This window comes from Chiloscyllium plagiosum, chromosome 5 (genome assembly GCF_004010195.1).
Source record: "Chiloscyllium plagiosum isolate BGI_BamShark_2017 chromosome 5, ASM401019v2, whole genome shotgun sequence".
In the NCBI taxonomy this organism is placed as follows: Eukaryota; Metazoa; Chordata; class Chondrichthyes; order Orectolobiformes; family Hemiscylliidae; genus Chiloscyllium; species Chiloscyllium plagiosum.
Genome location: NC_057714.1, coordinates 49,033,744 through 49,048,497, shown reverse-complemented (window position 1 = coordinate 49,048,497; position 14,754 = coordinate 49,033,744). Strand labels below are relative to the sequence as shown.

At 44.7% G+C, this 14,754-nt stretch overlaps 1 protein-coding gene and 1 long non-coding RNA gene across 2 annotated transcripts in view; one reads left to right on the top strand and one right to left on the bottom strand.

The window, feature by feature from the left end:
- The window catches only part of LOC122549880, a 10,157-nt gene extending 7,020 nt beyond the window's left edge, over nucleotides 1-3,137 (bottom strand). Inside the window, exon 1 of the long non-coding RNA XR_006311692.1 lies at nucleotides 3,023-3,137. This is a non-coding gene — a long non-coding RNA (uncharacterized LOC122549880). The remainder of the gene's footprint in view (nucleotides 1-3,022) is intronic.
- The window catches only part of glipr2l (GLI pathogenesis-related 2, like), a 63,149-nt gene extending 54,672 nt beyond the window's left edge, over nucleotides 1-8,477 (top strand). The window contains exon 5 of the mRNA XM_043690048.1: nucleotides 6,933-8,477. Within this exon, the coding sequence (XP_043545983.1) occupies nucleotides 6,933-7,093 (161 nt within the window). The 3' untranslated portion in view covers nucleotides 7,094-8,477. The remainder of the gene's footprint in view (nucleotides 1-6,932) is intronic.
- Nucleotides 8,478-14,754: the final 6,277 nt, after the last annotated feature.

The following is a 14,754-nucleotide window of genomic DNA, read 5'->3' as shown; positions in this document are numbered from 1 at the left end:
TAAGAATAATAGGGTGATTATGGTAGGGGATTTTAACTTTCCAAACATAGACTGGGATTGCCACAGTGTTAAGGGTTTAGATGGAGAGGAATTTCTTAAGTGCATACAAGACGATTTTCTGATTCAGTATGTGGATGTACCTACTAGAGAAGGTGCAAAACGTGACCTACTCTTGGGAAATAAGGCAGGGCAGATGACTGGGGTGTCAGTGAGGGAGCATATTCTATTAGATTTAAAATAGTGATGGAAAAGGATAGACCAGATCTAAAAGTTGAAGTTCTAAATTGGAGAAAGGCCAATCTTAGACAGTATTAGGCAAGAACTTTCAAAAGCTGATTGGAGGCAGATGTTCGCAGGTAAAGGGAGGCCTGGAAAATGGGAAGCCTTCAGAAATGAGATAACGAGCATCCAGAGAAAGGTTTTTCCTGTTAGGGTAAGAGGAAAGGCTGGTAGATATAGGGAATGCAGGGTGACTAAAGAAATTGAGGGTTTAGTTAAGAAAAAGAAGGAAGACAGGTATAGAAAGGATAGATCAAGTGAATCCTCAGAAGAGTATAAAGGCAGTATACTTAAGAGGGAAATCAGGAGGGCAAAAAGGGGACATGAGATAGCTTTGGCAAATAAAATTAAGGAGAATACAAAGGGTTTTTACAAATACATTAGGACAAAAGGGTAACAAGGGAGAGAATAGGGCCCCTCAAAGATCAGCAAGGCGGCCTTTGTGTGGAGCCGCAGAAAATGGGGGAGATACTAACAAGTATTTTGCATCAGTATTTACTGTGGAAAAGGACATGGAAGATATAGACTATAGGGAAATAGATGATGACATCTTGAAAAATGTCCATATTATGAGAAGGAAGTGCTGGATGCCTTGAAACACATAAAGGTGAATAAATCCCCACGACCTGATCAGGTGTATCCTAGAACTCAGTGGGAAATTAGAGAAGTGATTGCTGGGCCTCTTGCTGAGATATTTGTATCATCAATAGTCACAGGTGAGGTGCCAGAAGACTGGAGGTTGGCAAACGTGGTGCCACTGTTTAAGAAAGGTGGTAAGGACAAGCCAAGGAACTATAGACCAGTGAGCCTGATGTCGGTGGTGGGCAAGTTGTTGGAGGGAATCCTGAGGGACAGAATGTACATGTATTTGGAAAGACAAGGACTGATTTGGGATAATCAACATGGCGTTGTGTGTGGGAAATCATGTCTCACAAACTTGATTGAGTTTTATGAAGAGGTAACAAAGAAGATTGATGAGAGCAGAGTAATAGATGTGATCTATATGGACTTCAGTAAGGCGTTTGACAAGGTTCTCCATGGTAGACTGCTCAGCAAGGTTAGATCTCACTGAATACAGGGAGAACTAGCCATTTGGATACAGAACTAGTTCAAAGGTAAAAGACAGAGGGTGGTGGTGGAGGGTTGTTTTTCAGACTGGAGGCCTGTGACCAATGGAGTGCCACAAGGATTGGTGCTGGGTCTTCTACTTTTTGTCATTTATATAAATGATTTGGATGCGAGCATAAGAAGTTAGTAAGTTTGCAGATGACATCAAAATTGGAGGTGTAGTGGACAACGAAGAGGGTTACCTCAGATTACAACTGGATCTTGACCAGATGGGCCAATGGGCTGAGAAGTGGCAGATGGAGTTTATTGGTTAGGCCGCTGTTGGAATATGGCGTGCAATTCTGGTCTCCTTCCTTTCGGAAAGATGTTGTGAAACTTGAAAGGGCTCAGAAAAGTTTTACGAGGATGTTGCCAGGGTTGGAGGATTTGAGGTATAGGGAGAGGCCAAATAGGCTGGGGCTGTTTTCCCTGGAGCACCGGAGGCTGAGGGGTGACCTTATAGAGGTTTACAAAATTATGAAGGGCATAGATAGGATAAATAGACAAAGTCTTTTCCCTGGTGTGGAGGAGTCCAGTAGTAGAGGGCATAGGTTTAGGGTGAGAGGGGAAAGATAAAAAAGAGACCTAAGGGACAATTGTTTCACGCAGAGGGTGGTACATGTGTGGAATGAGCTGCCAGAGGAAGTGGTGGAGGCATTTGGATGGGTATATGAACAGGAAGGGCTTGGAGGGATATGGGCCGGGTGCTGGCAGGTGGGACTAGATTGGGTTGGGATATCTGGTCGCCATGGACGGGTTGGACCGAAGGGTCTGTTTCCATGCTGTACATCTCTGTGACTCTCTAAGTACACCCTGACGATCTGTGAATCATTTTATACTGATTCTGTTCAGAATTGATATTTTTGATTGTACTTAAAAATAAGAAAGAGGTATCCTGTTCTATAGAATAACATATAATCATATGAAACAGGAGCAGAAGTAGACCACTCGGCCCCTCAAACCTGCTCATTATTCTAGGTGAGGATGGCTAATCCGTTTGTGTTTCAGATTCCATATTCCTCCCCCCACCCTCGATAAACCTTGATTCCCCTAATTAACAAGAATCAATCCACCTCTGTCTTAAAAATATTCCATGATCTCAGCTCTACTGCCTTCTGACACAGAGTTCTGAGGTTGCCTAACTCATGAGCAAAATGTTTCTCCTCATCTTGGTCCTGAAAGGGGGAACCCCTCATTTGAAAAACACGGCCTCCTAGTTCTGGGCTGACCCACAAAAGAAAACATCCTTTCCGCATCCACCTTGCCAAAACTGTTCAGTTTCTTTTATTTTGTTGTCGACTTTCCCATATATGCAGTTTCCCACTCTGTCAGATAGAAACCATCCGGTGACAGTACCCACCCTGAAAGTGGGAGCAGTAACCTGGCAACTCCAGCTCATTACTCGCTCCTCTGGCCCTCTATCATGGACAGTAGTCATCAACATCTCAGGGCATGTTCCAGGGGTACTAATGTCTATTAGACATTGACTTTGGAAATGAATCAGCTTCTCCCCTTCAAGGAGCAACTCTGATCCCCTCACAGCACAGTTCTGTATCTCATTGCCCCACTTTGGAGCACACCAGCACCTCTCATTGCAATGCTGCTGCAAGGATCCTTCCCACAGACCAACACCCACCTCAGGGATTAGACCAGGTCCATGCCAGGCTGCTCCCTTGTTCTTCGAATGCACTCACTCTGCAGTGACTTTGTGCTCACAGCAAATTACTGCGGATGCTGGAATCTGAAACCAAGCTTTGACAAAGGGTCAGTTAGACTCGAAACGTCAGCTCCTTTCTCTCCTTACAGATGCTGCCAGAGGTGGGCATCTTGCTGTATGGCAGTGTGCCATGCCAATGTCACACCTGGTACCAGGTACCAGCAGCCTTCTGCAGCAAACATGCTGCATGTGCTTCAACCAAATAGCTATGTCTCAATGTCTAAGCAGAGTGGTCCTCACTCAAGTGAAGGAAGATGCCTTTCAGTCAGAGAGTCTTGATACAGCCATCAAGGGCAACCTCTGATATCAGTCCAGGGGCGAGTCAGCCGCTTAGAGTGGTCACAGCACGCACCTGTCTTTTGGGCAGTGAGATAGTGCTTGTCAGGCAGCCCACCACTCACCCTGGCTCTATCTGCCATATCGACGGCTCTTTCCTTCTGGAATGAGGCATAGAGAGGGATGGAGTTAGATGAAAATGTCTGGTGCAGCCTGTGTAGATGGGTGAGAGGCAGTGAGGGGTCCTGAGTGTGAGAGTAGGCAGTGTAGATGCCATGCATTAAGTAGTGTGGGGAATTGGTTGGGTGTGAGTGAGTGAGATGTTGCATGTGAGAGTGATAGACTGGGCTATGGAAGGTAGAAGAGATAGCATGTGAGGCAAGAAAATAATAACACGGAGAAAGTGAGGACTGCAGGTGCTGGAGATCAGAGTCGAAAAATGTGGTGCTGGAAAAGCACAGTCGGTCAGGCAGCATCCAAGGAGCAGGAGAGTCGACGTTTTGAGCGTGAGCAGAGAGATAAATGGGAGAGTTGTGGGGCTGGGGGAAGGTAGCTGAGAGTGTGATAGGTCAATGAAGGTGGGGGAGAGGTGATGGTGATAGGTCAGAGGGGTGGTTGGAGCAGATAGGTGGGGCTCGTGGGGGGGGGGGGGGGGGGGCGGGGGGTTGGGTTAAAGTGTTTGGCCACAGGGCAGTGGGGTTGTTTAGTTCGTGTGTCCCAGAGATGCTCTCTGGAATTTTCCACAATTTGGCATCCTGTCTCAGTGTAGAGGAGACCACATCAAGAGCAGCGGAGACAGTAGTTGAGGTGTGCGGAAGTACAGGTAAATCTCTGTCGGATGTGGAAGGATCCTTTGGGGCCTGGGACAGAGGTGATTGCAGAACAGAGATGGTCATTGACCTTTTTGTGTGGCTGAGCCTTTTGCTGGACCTTGCACGCACACTGAACCAGCTGGGAAGCTCGGAGTAGGCTGGTAGCATCAGATGCCATTATCTCCTCTGCTGGTCTTGAGGGAAGAGATTGGCCCCAAGGTTACTGTCAGCAAAGCAGGCACCAATTTCTCTTCCACCAGTAATTGATAGGTAAGTGCAGGTCAGCTCTGACTGAAAGCACGACTGGGCCTTAGAACTGGCTCAGGAATCCTGGGAGGTACCGGCAATGGCAAGTACGTCTGCCCAGAGAGTGGGCAGGTACATCGAGCAGAATGCCAGAATGTGTGGCACATGGAAAATGGGCAAGTTTGCAAAGATAGCTGAGAAATCTTACTTTGCCTCAAGGAGAGAAACCCTCAATGAAGCTTGCCAAAATTGACACTTTGCCAATAGCCAGTAAAATTCAGCCCTGTGTTTGTATTGATCTAAGGCACTAGCCTAGTATGCCAGCTCACTTCAGCTACTTCAGCTTTCATGCCCAGATGGCTGACTTTATTAAAGTTTAAAAAGCTAGTCTTGGACCTAATCTTCTTTTCAAACTGGATTGAAAACGCAATCATGTTGTGGTCACTACTACTGAGTCGAAGAGTGTGGTGCTGGAAAAGCACAGCCGGTCAGACAGCATCCGAGGAACAGGAGAGTCGACGTTTCAAGCATAAGCTCTTCATCAGGAGAAGTTACCATTCTTGATGAAGAACTTATGTTCGAAACGTTGTCTCTCCTGTTGCTCGGATGCTGCCTGACTGGCTGTGCTTTTCCAGCACCACACTCTTCGACTCTGACCTCCAGCATCTGCAGTCCTCACTTTTTCTCCTCATCACTACTGCCTTGGGGTGCTTTAACTCTGAGGTTGTTAAATAAACCTGTCACATTACATAATACTGAGTCTAATATAACTTGTTCTCTAGTCATTTCCAAAATGTGTTGCTGTAAGAAACTATCTCAAAAGTATTCTACAAACTACTTATCCAGGCTACCATTGGCACTGTGTATATTTATATGTAGATTAAAATCACCATGATTATTACTTTCCTTCAACTCAAGCACTTAGTATTTCTGCTTGTATATTTTGTCCCACATTTCGGTTCCTGTGAACCACTCCCACTAGTGCCTTCTTTCCATTAATATCCGTCATCTCTACCCACATTGATTCTAGGTCCTACTCTGCTGAATCCATGCCATCTCCAACTGTTGCACAAATGCCATCCTTGATTAACAGTGTTCGCCTACCACCTTTATATAGCTTTGTACTTCTCTTGCACATTGAGGTCTGTCTGACATTCGGGACCTAATTCTTGAACCTGTATTTCCATGAGAGTTGTCAGATCATGTTGATTTACTTAAACATGCACTATCATTTCAGTTACATTGTTTGGAATGGTGCACACATTCAAATACAGGACCTTTAGTTTTGCCTTTTTGTAACATGGTGATTGCTGGTGAATTGTTTTCATTCTCTCTGATCCCCATTGGCCATATTACTACAAGTCGTTCTCATATGAAGTGTGTTTCAGCAGTGTGATTTGGCTATAATGTCACTGAAGAATTAGGGAAGGGTATTTTTGAGAATACTTACCTCTGTTTGCGATAGCGCGATTCCAGTGGGATCATTTCGCACGCTTTGTTCTGCACATGCTTCAAGGTCAGCTGCTGTCAGAGAGGTGAGAGGTACAGCACTGTACATTGAGCAGCTTCATCTCAACAAATTAAACTAATGAATGTTCATTGCTGTCTGTCTGAGTCAAGAGAATTCTTGTTTAATTCCTGCATTACTCTTATACATACCACTTGCCATACAACCACAACTGCACCTGTAGGTGGTGATGATGATCACCCTCTGTCCCTGTATTAACCATATTCTTTCAATGTGATGTGTTAAATTTACTTTTATTCCATTAATAAATAGGATTTAAGCCTTCATTCAGGCTGTACTTTGCATTAGGCTTTTGGCTAATTTTGAGCGATCGTGAGTGTTTTTTTTGCTGGTCTGTTCTGAACCCCACGTTTCCCATAGGTCCTATTATTTCTATTAAGTGATTTTCTATTAAGCAAGGTTTCGCTGCTACGCAACTACAGTATTATAGCAGAATTACCTGTATTTTCTCTCTGACCTTGTCTCAACTCTTTAATATGCCACGGGTAGAAACCTATTGGGGTCTGAACAATATGGCTATTGCAAGAGTTTTGGCAAAAATGGGCAAGAAATCTGGCAAGGTACATCTTGATGTTGCTGCATCTTTTATGGATTTGCTGGGCAGCAAGGCAAGTTTCTCACTAGGCAGCGATGATGTGCTTTTTAAAGGGGGATTATTGTTTGTTAAACACACTAATGGCACAACTCACCTCATTAGTATTCATCTTATCTTATCGAATATGCAAACAAATGCTAGCCATCAAGAAATCATGACACGATGCTTGAATTGTTCTGAGTAATGGCATACATGTAGGTGGTTTGATAAAGCATGCTGAACTGGCTGATGATTAACTAGTGAGCAATAAGGAATTGAATTTAGCTGATGAATAATTGGGCACTGAGGGAGAAGGGGTGAGTGCTCACTTATTGATGGTCATTTCCCAAAGGAAACTCCAGCCTTTAACTTGTTGTCTTATTTCTTGTCTAGGTCACTTTACAGCAATGATCTGGAAAGGCAGCAGGAAGCTGGGAGTTGGGAAGGCCTCAGCCTCCGATGGCTCAACGTTTGTAGTCGCTCGATATTTCCCAGCTGGCAACATCACAAACCGGGGCTATTTTGAGGAAAATGTTCTGCCTCTGAAGAAGTAAATTTCTAGAATTTGAAAAGGACTGTGGATTCCATCAGTAGTAAAGAAAGAAGGATATGAACTCTTGGACATTCACCTTTATCATTTATCACCCAATGATTTGATCCTGCAACATCTTCATCGTACATTTCCTTATATAATGCTTAAAAGGTCTTGTTTCTGATAAACCTATTGTGCCTTATTTACAAATTACAAAACAAGCCAACCATTTGAAACCAGACAGAATGAAAAGCCAGCCTACTGTATGTCACTCTCTGCTGCTGCACAACCCCTAACTACCGGTGCTTTGTGTAAAAATAACTTACTGCAGTGGGTGGCAATTTAGGGCTGGATGAAACATGATTTTCAACTGAGCACATTATCCTTCTGCAATCTCACCAAGATCTCAGGCTGTCAGAGCATGCAGGTTACTCTTAGTAATTCAGCAAGTCATTTATGTATTCTACCCTTCTTAGTCGTTAGATGGACATTTCACTTGAAGGCCTATGACACACATATTCACTGTAGCCCCACGTATTATTGGGGAAAAAGGGAAAGCTATCACAGCTTAGACAAACCTTGATCTCAGCTACATCAGCACATCTTCAGCTCCAGCTGGGAGCAGGCATGGTGATGAGGAATGCTTTGATTCTTCTGAGGCAAAATGTAGCATCTTGGTGCAATCTGTCCCTGTTCCTTCTAAGATCAGATTACTCCCCAGAGAGTCCCAAAGTGGGGATTGCAGGCTGCAGGTTCTCGCTGCCCAACCTGTTAGTCCAAAGAGGAGCAAGGTTGTATTTAATTTTTGAAAAAAGATTAGATATGATGGTGTTGATTCTATAGTGTAAAATATAATCCACCATTTCAAAAAATGAAATCAACACCGTTTACAGTTTTAGTGAGAATCCAGATGGCTGTGTTACAGAGATGTGTTGGCTCTTGAAGCAGCAATGGGAGCAGAACCAGAAGAGTTTTAGAAGCCAACCACATGCTTTAAGATAATCCAAATGTGTTCTCAGACTTCAGGTAGATAGAGTGACACCTTATCCTTAGTTTGAGAAAAAACACATGCAAATGTAGTTCATATTTTTGATACCTGCTGTGTTTCCGACTGACCACTGATATTCTCCAGCAAAACAAACCAAGGACTAAACTAAGCAGTGGAATTAATGTGAATGGTGGCAATCATAAAAGAACTTCATATGTTTTCCATTTCCAACTACAAACTACCTAAAGAGGGATTCAATTCCATGTAGTACTCTGGGACTCCAGTTAATAAGTAACAAAGATCACTCAACCAGGAAAAGGAAGTTAAAATCACAGAACCCCTACAGTGTGGAAATAGGTCATTCAGCCAACAATTCTGCACTGACCCTCCGAAGAGTAACCCACCCAGACGCATACCCCTACTCTATTACTCTGCATTTACCCCTAACTAATGCACCTAATCTATACACCCCTGGGCAATTTAACATGGCCAATTCATCTAAGTTGTATTGGCGTAAATGGGACTTGAAACTCTCCGTATTTTGGTTGGTTGTACAAGATTCAACAATCAACTGCATGAGGCACTGGGAATTTGATTTCTCCAGACTAAAGCATGTATAAAATGTAATGGTTTCCGAACCAGTAGGAAAGAAAGAAGTTGGGAAAGAAACCAATCTACAAAGCTACTCTGACTTTAGGATTAGGATTAACCATGTTACTGCAAACAATCAGTGAAGGACACTCTGATCAAGGAATGAAAATTCATTGCACATTTCTTCACAAAATATTCAATTAAAACCGTTTGATGATGGCTGATAGGTTTAGTTTTCATGATCTATTCAAGCTTCTTTTCCCATTGCCTGCAATTGCATCACCTCAATCCCTTTAAGCATTGGATCTCCCATTTATGATTAGATTCCCTACAGTGTGGAAACAGGCCCTTCGACCCAACAAGTCCACACCGACCCTCCGGACAAACTCCCTCTGACTAATGCACCTAACATTATGGGCAATTTACCATAGTCAATTCACCTAACCTGCACGTCTTTGGACTGTGGGAGGAAACCAGAGCACCCGGAGAAAACCCACACAGACACAGGGAGAATGTGCAAACTCTACACAGACAGTTGCCCCAGGCTGGAATCGAACCTGGGTCCCTGGTGCTGTGAGGCGGTAGTGCTAACTACAGAGCCACTGTGCCACCCGTGATTTTATACCACATTAGGATGTTTTCTGTATAATAGGATTGCAAAGGAAAATGGTTCCACATTTTCTTTGACACCATAACCGTTAACTTCTGTCTATGAAACTTGAATGCTGTACACTTTCTTTTATAATGGAACATATTAACACTATGGAGACTAATTTACAAATGTGTATAATCAAGACTGAGACCAAAGATTTTTGAGTTCTAAGAGAATCATGTAATATGTGAATAGGGCAGAAATGCTTTTATTGTACAGCAGATCAGGCTTGAAGGGCTGAATGGCCAACTCCTCTTACATTCTTATGATTTGCTTGTAAGCTGAATACTTGTTACCAATGCCTTTCTGTATTTGAGCATTTTTACATTTTCAAAAGGAAAAGTGAAATGTTATTCTGTATTAAAAATCTTATGTCTGCACATAATTCCTGGCTAAATAATGTTACTTCCTGCTATAAGCCTAGCCCAATTTCAATTCCTCTGTCCACAATGAAAACTGCTGAGGGAAATATGTCTCTTTATATTAAGACATATCTTTCAGTGATATTGCTGTTCAGTTAGTTTTATGTTTCCCAGCTCTTCTATCCGGATAGCAAGGAAACTATTTTGTAAAAGAGGCCCCATATTCTAACCAGCTCCATGACTAAATCTTATAAGGGCCTGAATGACCAGAGCTATGGCAAGAAATGTAACACAATTGTGTCAGAGATCCAGCAAGGTTTATCGTGCCATCACTTTATCTTTTAACTAGGTTCTGTTTGCTGAGGTGAGATTCTCACCAGGCAATGGCAAGTTGCTTATAAAGGGGGATTATTGTTTGTTAATAGCTTTATTAACTGTACATCTCATTAATCTACAGCTTCCTATCTGGCCACTTATTGAGAGCACACTAGATGCTGAGAATTCTCAACATGTGGCTTGCTTTGTTGGTCAGTCTATGGGTCAGACATCTTGCAGTATGCTACATCAGTCTCACACCCGCTCCATGTACCAGCAGCTCATGCAGCAGGCACACAGAATGTGGCCGAAACAGGCAGACAATGTCTCAAACTCTTGGTGGAGTAGTCCTTATTGAAGTCCGTGGAGACACCAGTCAGTCGGGGAGCCTGCCACAGAACACCATAGGGAATCTCTGGTACCAACCAGGAAATTCACCATGGTCTGGCGTCTGGTCAGGAGATTTATATTCCAGTGTCCATGGCTCTGCAGTCTGGGGAAAGAGTCATGGTTAGTCTTGTGGCCCCATAGTGGTCAGTCTGGGGTAGGTTTAATACAGCTGGAAATGTGTTGCTGGAAAAGCGCAGCAGGTCAGGCAGCATCCAAGGAACAGGAGAATTGACGTTTCGGGCATAAGCCCTTCTTCAGGTTTAATACAGTCAGGAATATGTACAGGCATCAGACAGGGCTCTGGGCACTTCTCATCCAGGGTTTTCCTGCTTTGATCTCTCAGCGGAGTTAGCCACAGTCAGTCCATCAGGTTTGTTCAGAGAAACTAGGGAATGGCAGGAGCACATCCATAAGAGGGTGACTTGGGAACTTCTTCCTGGCAGGGGTGGGGTGTAGGGACGCGGGGGCTACAGGGGTGGATGACAATCTTAAAGGAGGAGACAGTTTTGTGAAGTGGGATACAGAATGGCATGGATGGGAAAAGGGCCATGTGGGAGGGAGGGTTAACCTAACCTCAAGGGGGAACACAGTGAGTGCCCACTCCTGGCATGGTCACCTCCTGCCAGGGTTTCAGGGGAAAGGTCGATAGGACATGCCCAGGCTCATATCGACAGCTTAGGTGTGAATCCTCTGGGGCACTTGTGAAGAGCCACACAAGACTCAAACAAACAGATGTGTCACAAAACCGATTAAACTTCTACAAATGTGATACTTTATATACATGTGTCCTTTGCGACCAAGGTTCCCTCAAAAGTACTTTTTTTCTTTTCTTCCCTCTCACGACATCTCAGAGCAGCCTCAGGGTCTGCAGCTAGTGTGGAGAATCCCTGCTCAGCAGTGAGACCGCCCTCATCTCAGCTGCCCCCATCCCTCATCTCAGCTGCCCCCCTACCCAGGAGCATGTGTGTCTGCACAGTCCTCACACATTGAGGGGTATCTTGTCAGAGGCAAGGAGAGTATTCTCGGTTTGAGGGGTGGGAGCTGGTGCAGGTGGCATGGATGTGAGGGGTCATCTCGGGATCTGAGTGGTCTGTGTGTGGTTTCTCCTCTGGCTGGGTGCCCCCTGGCACCACTGTCTCCTTGTGAGGAACAGGCACCTGGGGTGCTCTTGACACCCTAAACCCCCCCCCAGTTGCCATGCCTGTTGTCCTGAGGACCAGTGGCTGGGGTGATGGACTGTAGGTCTGTGCACATCCAGAGGACAAGAGAAGGTGAGGACTGCGGATGCTGGAGATCAGAGTCGAAGAGTGTGGTGCTGGAAAAGTACAGCCAGTCAGGCAGCATCCGAGAAGCAGGAGAGTCAATGTTTCAGGTATAAGCTGTTCATCAGGAATGAGGCTTGTAGGTTAAGGGAGCTGAGAGATAAATGGGAGGAAGGTGGGGCTGGAGGGGAAGGTAGCTGAGAGTGTTATAGGTGGATGAAGGTGGGGTGAAGGTAATAAGTTGGAGAGGAGGATGGAGCAGATAGGTGGGAAGGAGGATGGACAGGTAGAACAGTTCAAGAAGGTGGTGCCAAGTTGGAAGGTTGGCTCTGGAATAAGGTGAGGGGAGGGGAAATGAAGAAACTGGTGAAGTCTACATTGATCCAGTGTGGTTGGAGGGACCCTGAGGATGCCTGACACCATTCTCCATGGCAACCAGCAACCCGTTCATGCAGGTAGTCATATGCTTGAGTGTTGCCATAACGTAGCTGCATTTCTGTAACCTTTGGGAAATGATGACCATTACTCCCACATGCCTGCCTATTTCTGCAGCTCCTATTCCTCCCTGTGCATGTGGATAAAGTCCCTGACTCCAACACTACTGGGCCCTCTCCTGCCCAGGGCTGAGCAGGTGTCTAGTCTCCAGCCATCTTCTGACTGCCAGCAACCTGGGGCATTTCTACCTCCATCAGTGTGGAGCAGTCCCAGTGAGGTGCTCCTGAACTTCCTGGAGACTGACATTACTCGTGAGGTGTAACTATCCGATCTGGGGAAGTGCAGCTTTCACTCTGCCGATATCTCCTCTAAGGCTGTAGAACTCCTTTTCCCAGAGGTGGCTTCAGGTGGAGGAGGCTGTTTCTCCACTGAGGTCATTACCATCCCATTGGTACGTGCCAGGCACTAGAGACAGAGAGAGGGCATTGCAACCGAAATGTTGTCCAGGGAATCATACTGACAAGTGGGGTACTGTGAGAGTGACAGTGGAATGAAGACTGCCACTTACTCAGTTGGTGGGACATGGATGTCTCAGATTCCAGGTTCTCTCCTTGTGTTTGGTGGGAGGCTTAATGTTGGGCACAGTCCACTCTATTATTGACTGTCTTCTCTTGGAATGAGGGAAAGGCAGGGATTGAGTGAGATGCAAGTGGATTGCTCAGCTGTTCGTGCTGGTGGAAAGTTAGTAACATTCTGAGTGAGTAGGCAGAGCGCATGAAGGGTGAGTGATGTGGGAGACTGGCGATGGGGACTGGCGAGGGGGGCAGCTGAGAAGAAAAGCAAGGTGGCTGATAATGAAGGCAATAGTGAGAGGGTAGAGCATGAGCCATGGTGGGAGGTGGGTATGGTAGCTAAGATAAAAAGGGTGTGAGGGACCAGAGGGAAGAGTATGGCATTTACCCTGATCGAGAAGAGGAGGCCATTGGCCTTCTTGCAGCACTTAATCTCTGGTGTCATGCAACTGAAGCTCAGAATTTTCAAATTAAAGTGGCAGGGTGATTATTGGAATTGTTCACTGGAAATGTACTCATTAACAGAAAACAACATATTTATTACTTATTAATCAAAATGTCTGTAGCATATGGCACAAAAAAATCAATTCAAGATATTTCATCCTGAATTCTGACTTATGACCTGAAGAACAATAAATTCTAATTAACTTCAAATTATATATGCCCAATAATTATTCTTGTGCTAAAGACAAGCTTTAATATGTGTAAGAAGTGTTTGTAGACATACATGAAAGAATGTTCATGCTGATGTCTCTTTCCCTACTGTGATATTCCCTCACTGAAGAACAATTAAACTCAGAGACACACTACATAGTAGTGTTTAACCCTTTAACAGCTGAACATTGTTGTAATCTGTGCCTCAGACTTCAGTGGTGCAGGAGACTAAGTAATCACACTTAAAATGGCATGTTCGCTGTAATCTGTCAATGGCTGCAAAGCTAAAGAAGCTCACTCAGGTAAATTTTTTTTGTGTAAAGCTACAAATGATCCTTCCTGCTGAACAGTAAGTGTCATTTGAGCTTCAGTCTGCAGTTTTAATACAACCCCAGGCTTTGCATTGATTCTGTACTTTCCTTTCATGATTTATATAATGGTGTGGATTCAGGGGCAGCTTGATGCCTCCAGTATTTATTTGCCTGCTCAACGCTGTATTAGATATTCTGTTTTGGAATTTTTCAATTGGCTGTTCCTCTGGTCCATGAAGGTCACACTGATCCAGGTGATGATCTCAGACCAGGCTGCCAGGGAGTTTTGACATGGCCTTCCCTGCCAGTTCTCTGGGAAGAGGATGCCTCTCCTGTGCACCAGCCCAACCACGAGTTCTCCAGATCTTTGCTGGAGAATCGCAACACCATTTTCTCCTTCTTTCACAGTGTCTGAATGAAATAAAAAAGAACTGCAGATGCTGGAAATCTGAAAAACAGAAAATGTTGGAGAAACTCATCAGATCTGGCAGCATCTGTGGAGAGAAAACAGAATTAATGTTTTGAGTCCAGTGACTCTTCTTCAGAAGTGGTCAGGTACAGAGTGGCTTTTTAATCATGGCATGGATGCCAGGGATATTGGTCTTTTGGCTCTTATCTGGTGAGTGACAAGCTCCTCTGGCTGTGGTGAATGGTAACATGTGGCATGTCGGGTAAGGGGAAGCCCTTTAGGGACAGTGAGGTCGGTAATGAGATGGATTTGGTAAGATCTAGCAAGAGATCCTGCATGGTCCTGTAAGGAGAATCTGTTGAAGAAACTCGACATTTAGCCAAAAACATGTTGCCCTAATTATCTAAATACTGTAAACATCACCTCCAGTGGCACAGAGAGTACACATTGATAAAGAGGAACCTGATGTCATTTGCAAGAGAGGGAAAGCAGCAGACATTTTGGCAGATAGTTCACTCACTTGTGTTTTATGGATTGAAGTTGTTTACATTTCCAGTCAGATTTCTGATAAACTGCAGTGGGGCGATCATGGTGAAGAAGCAGTAGCCATGGAGACCTACTCCACAAACTACTGCCAGGAAGGAGAAGCCCACATTGTCAGATCACAGTCTCCATGGTCTGGCCACCTTCTCCTTCACGTTCAGCCTGGCAACAACAGGGGACATACACAAGAAGAACTTCC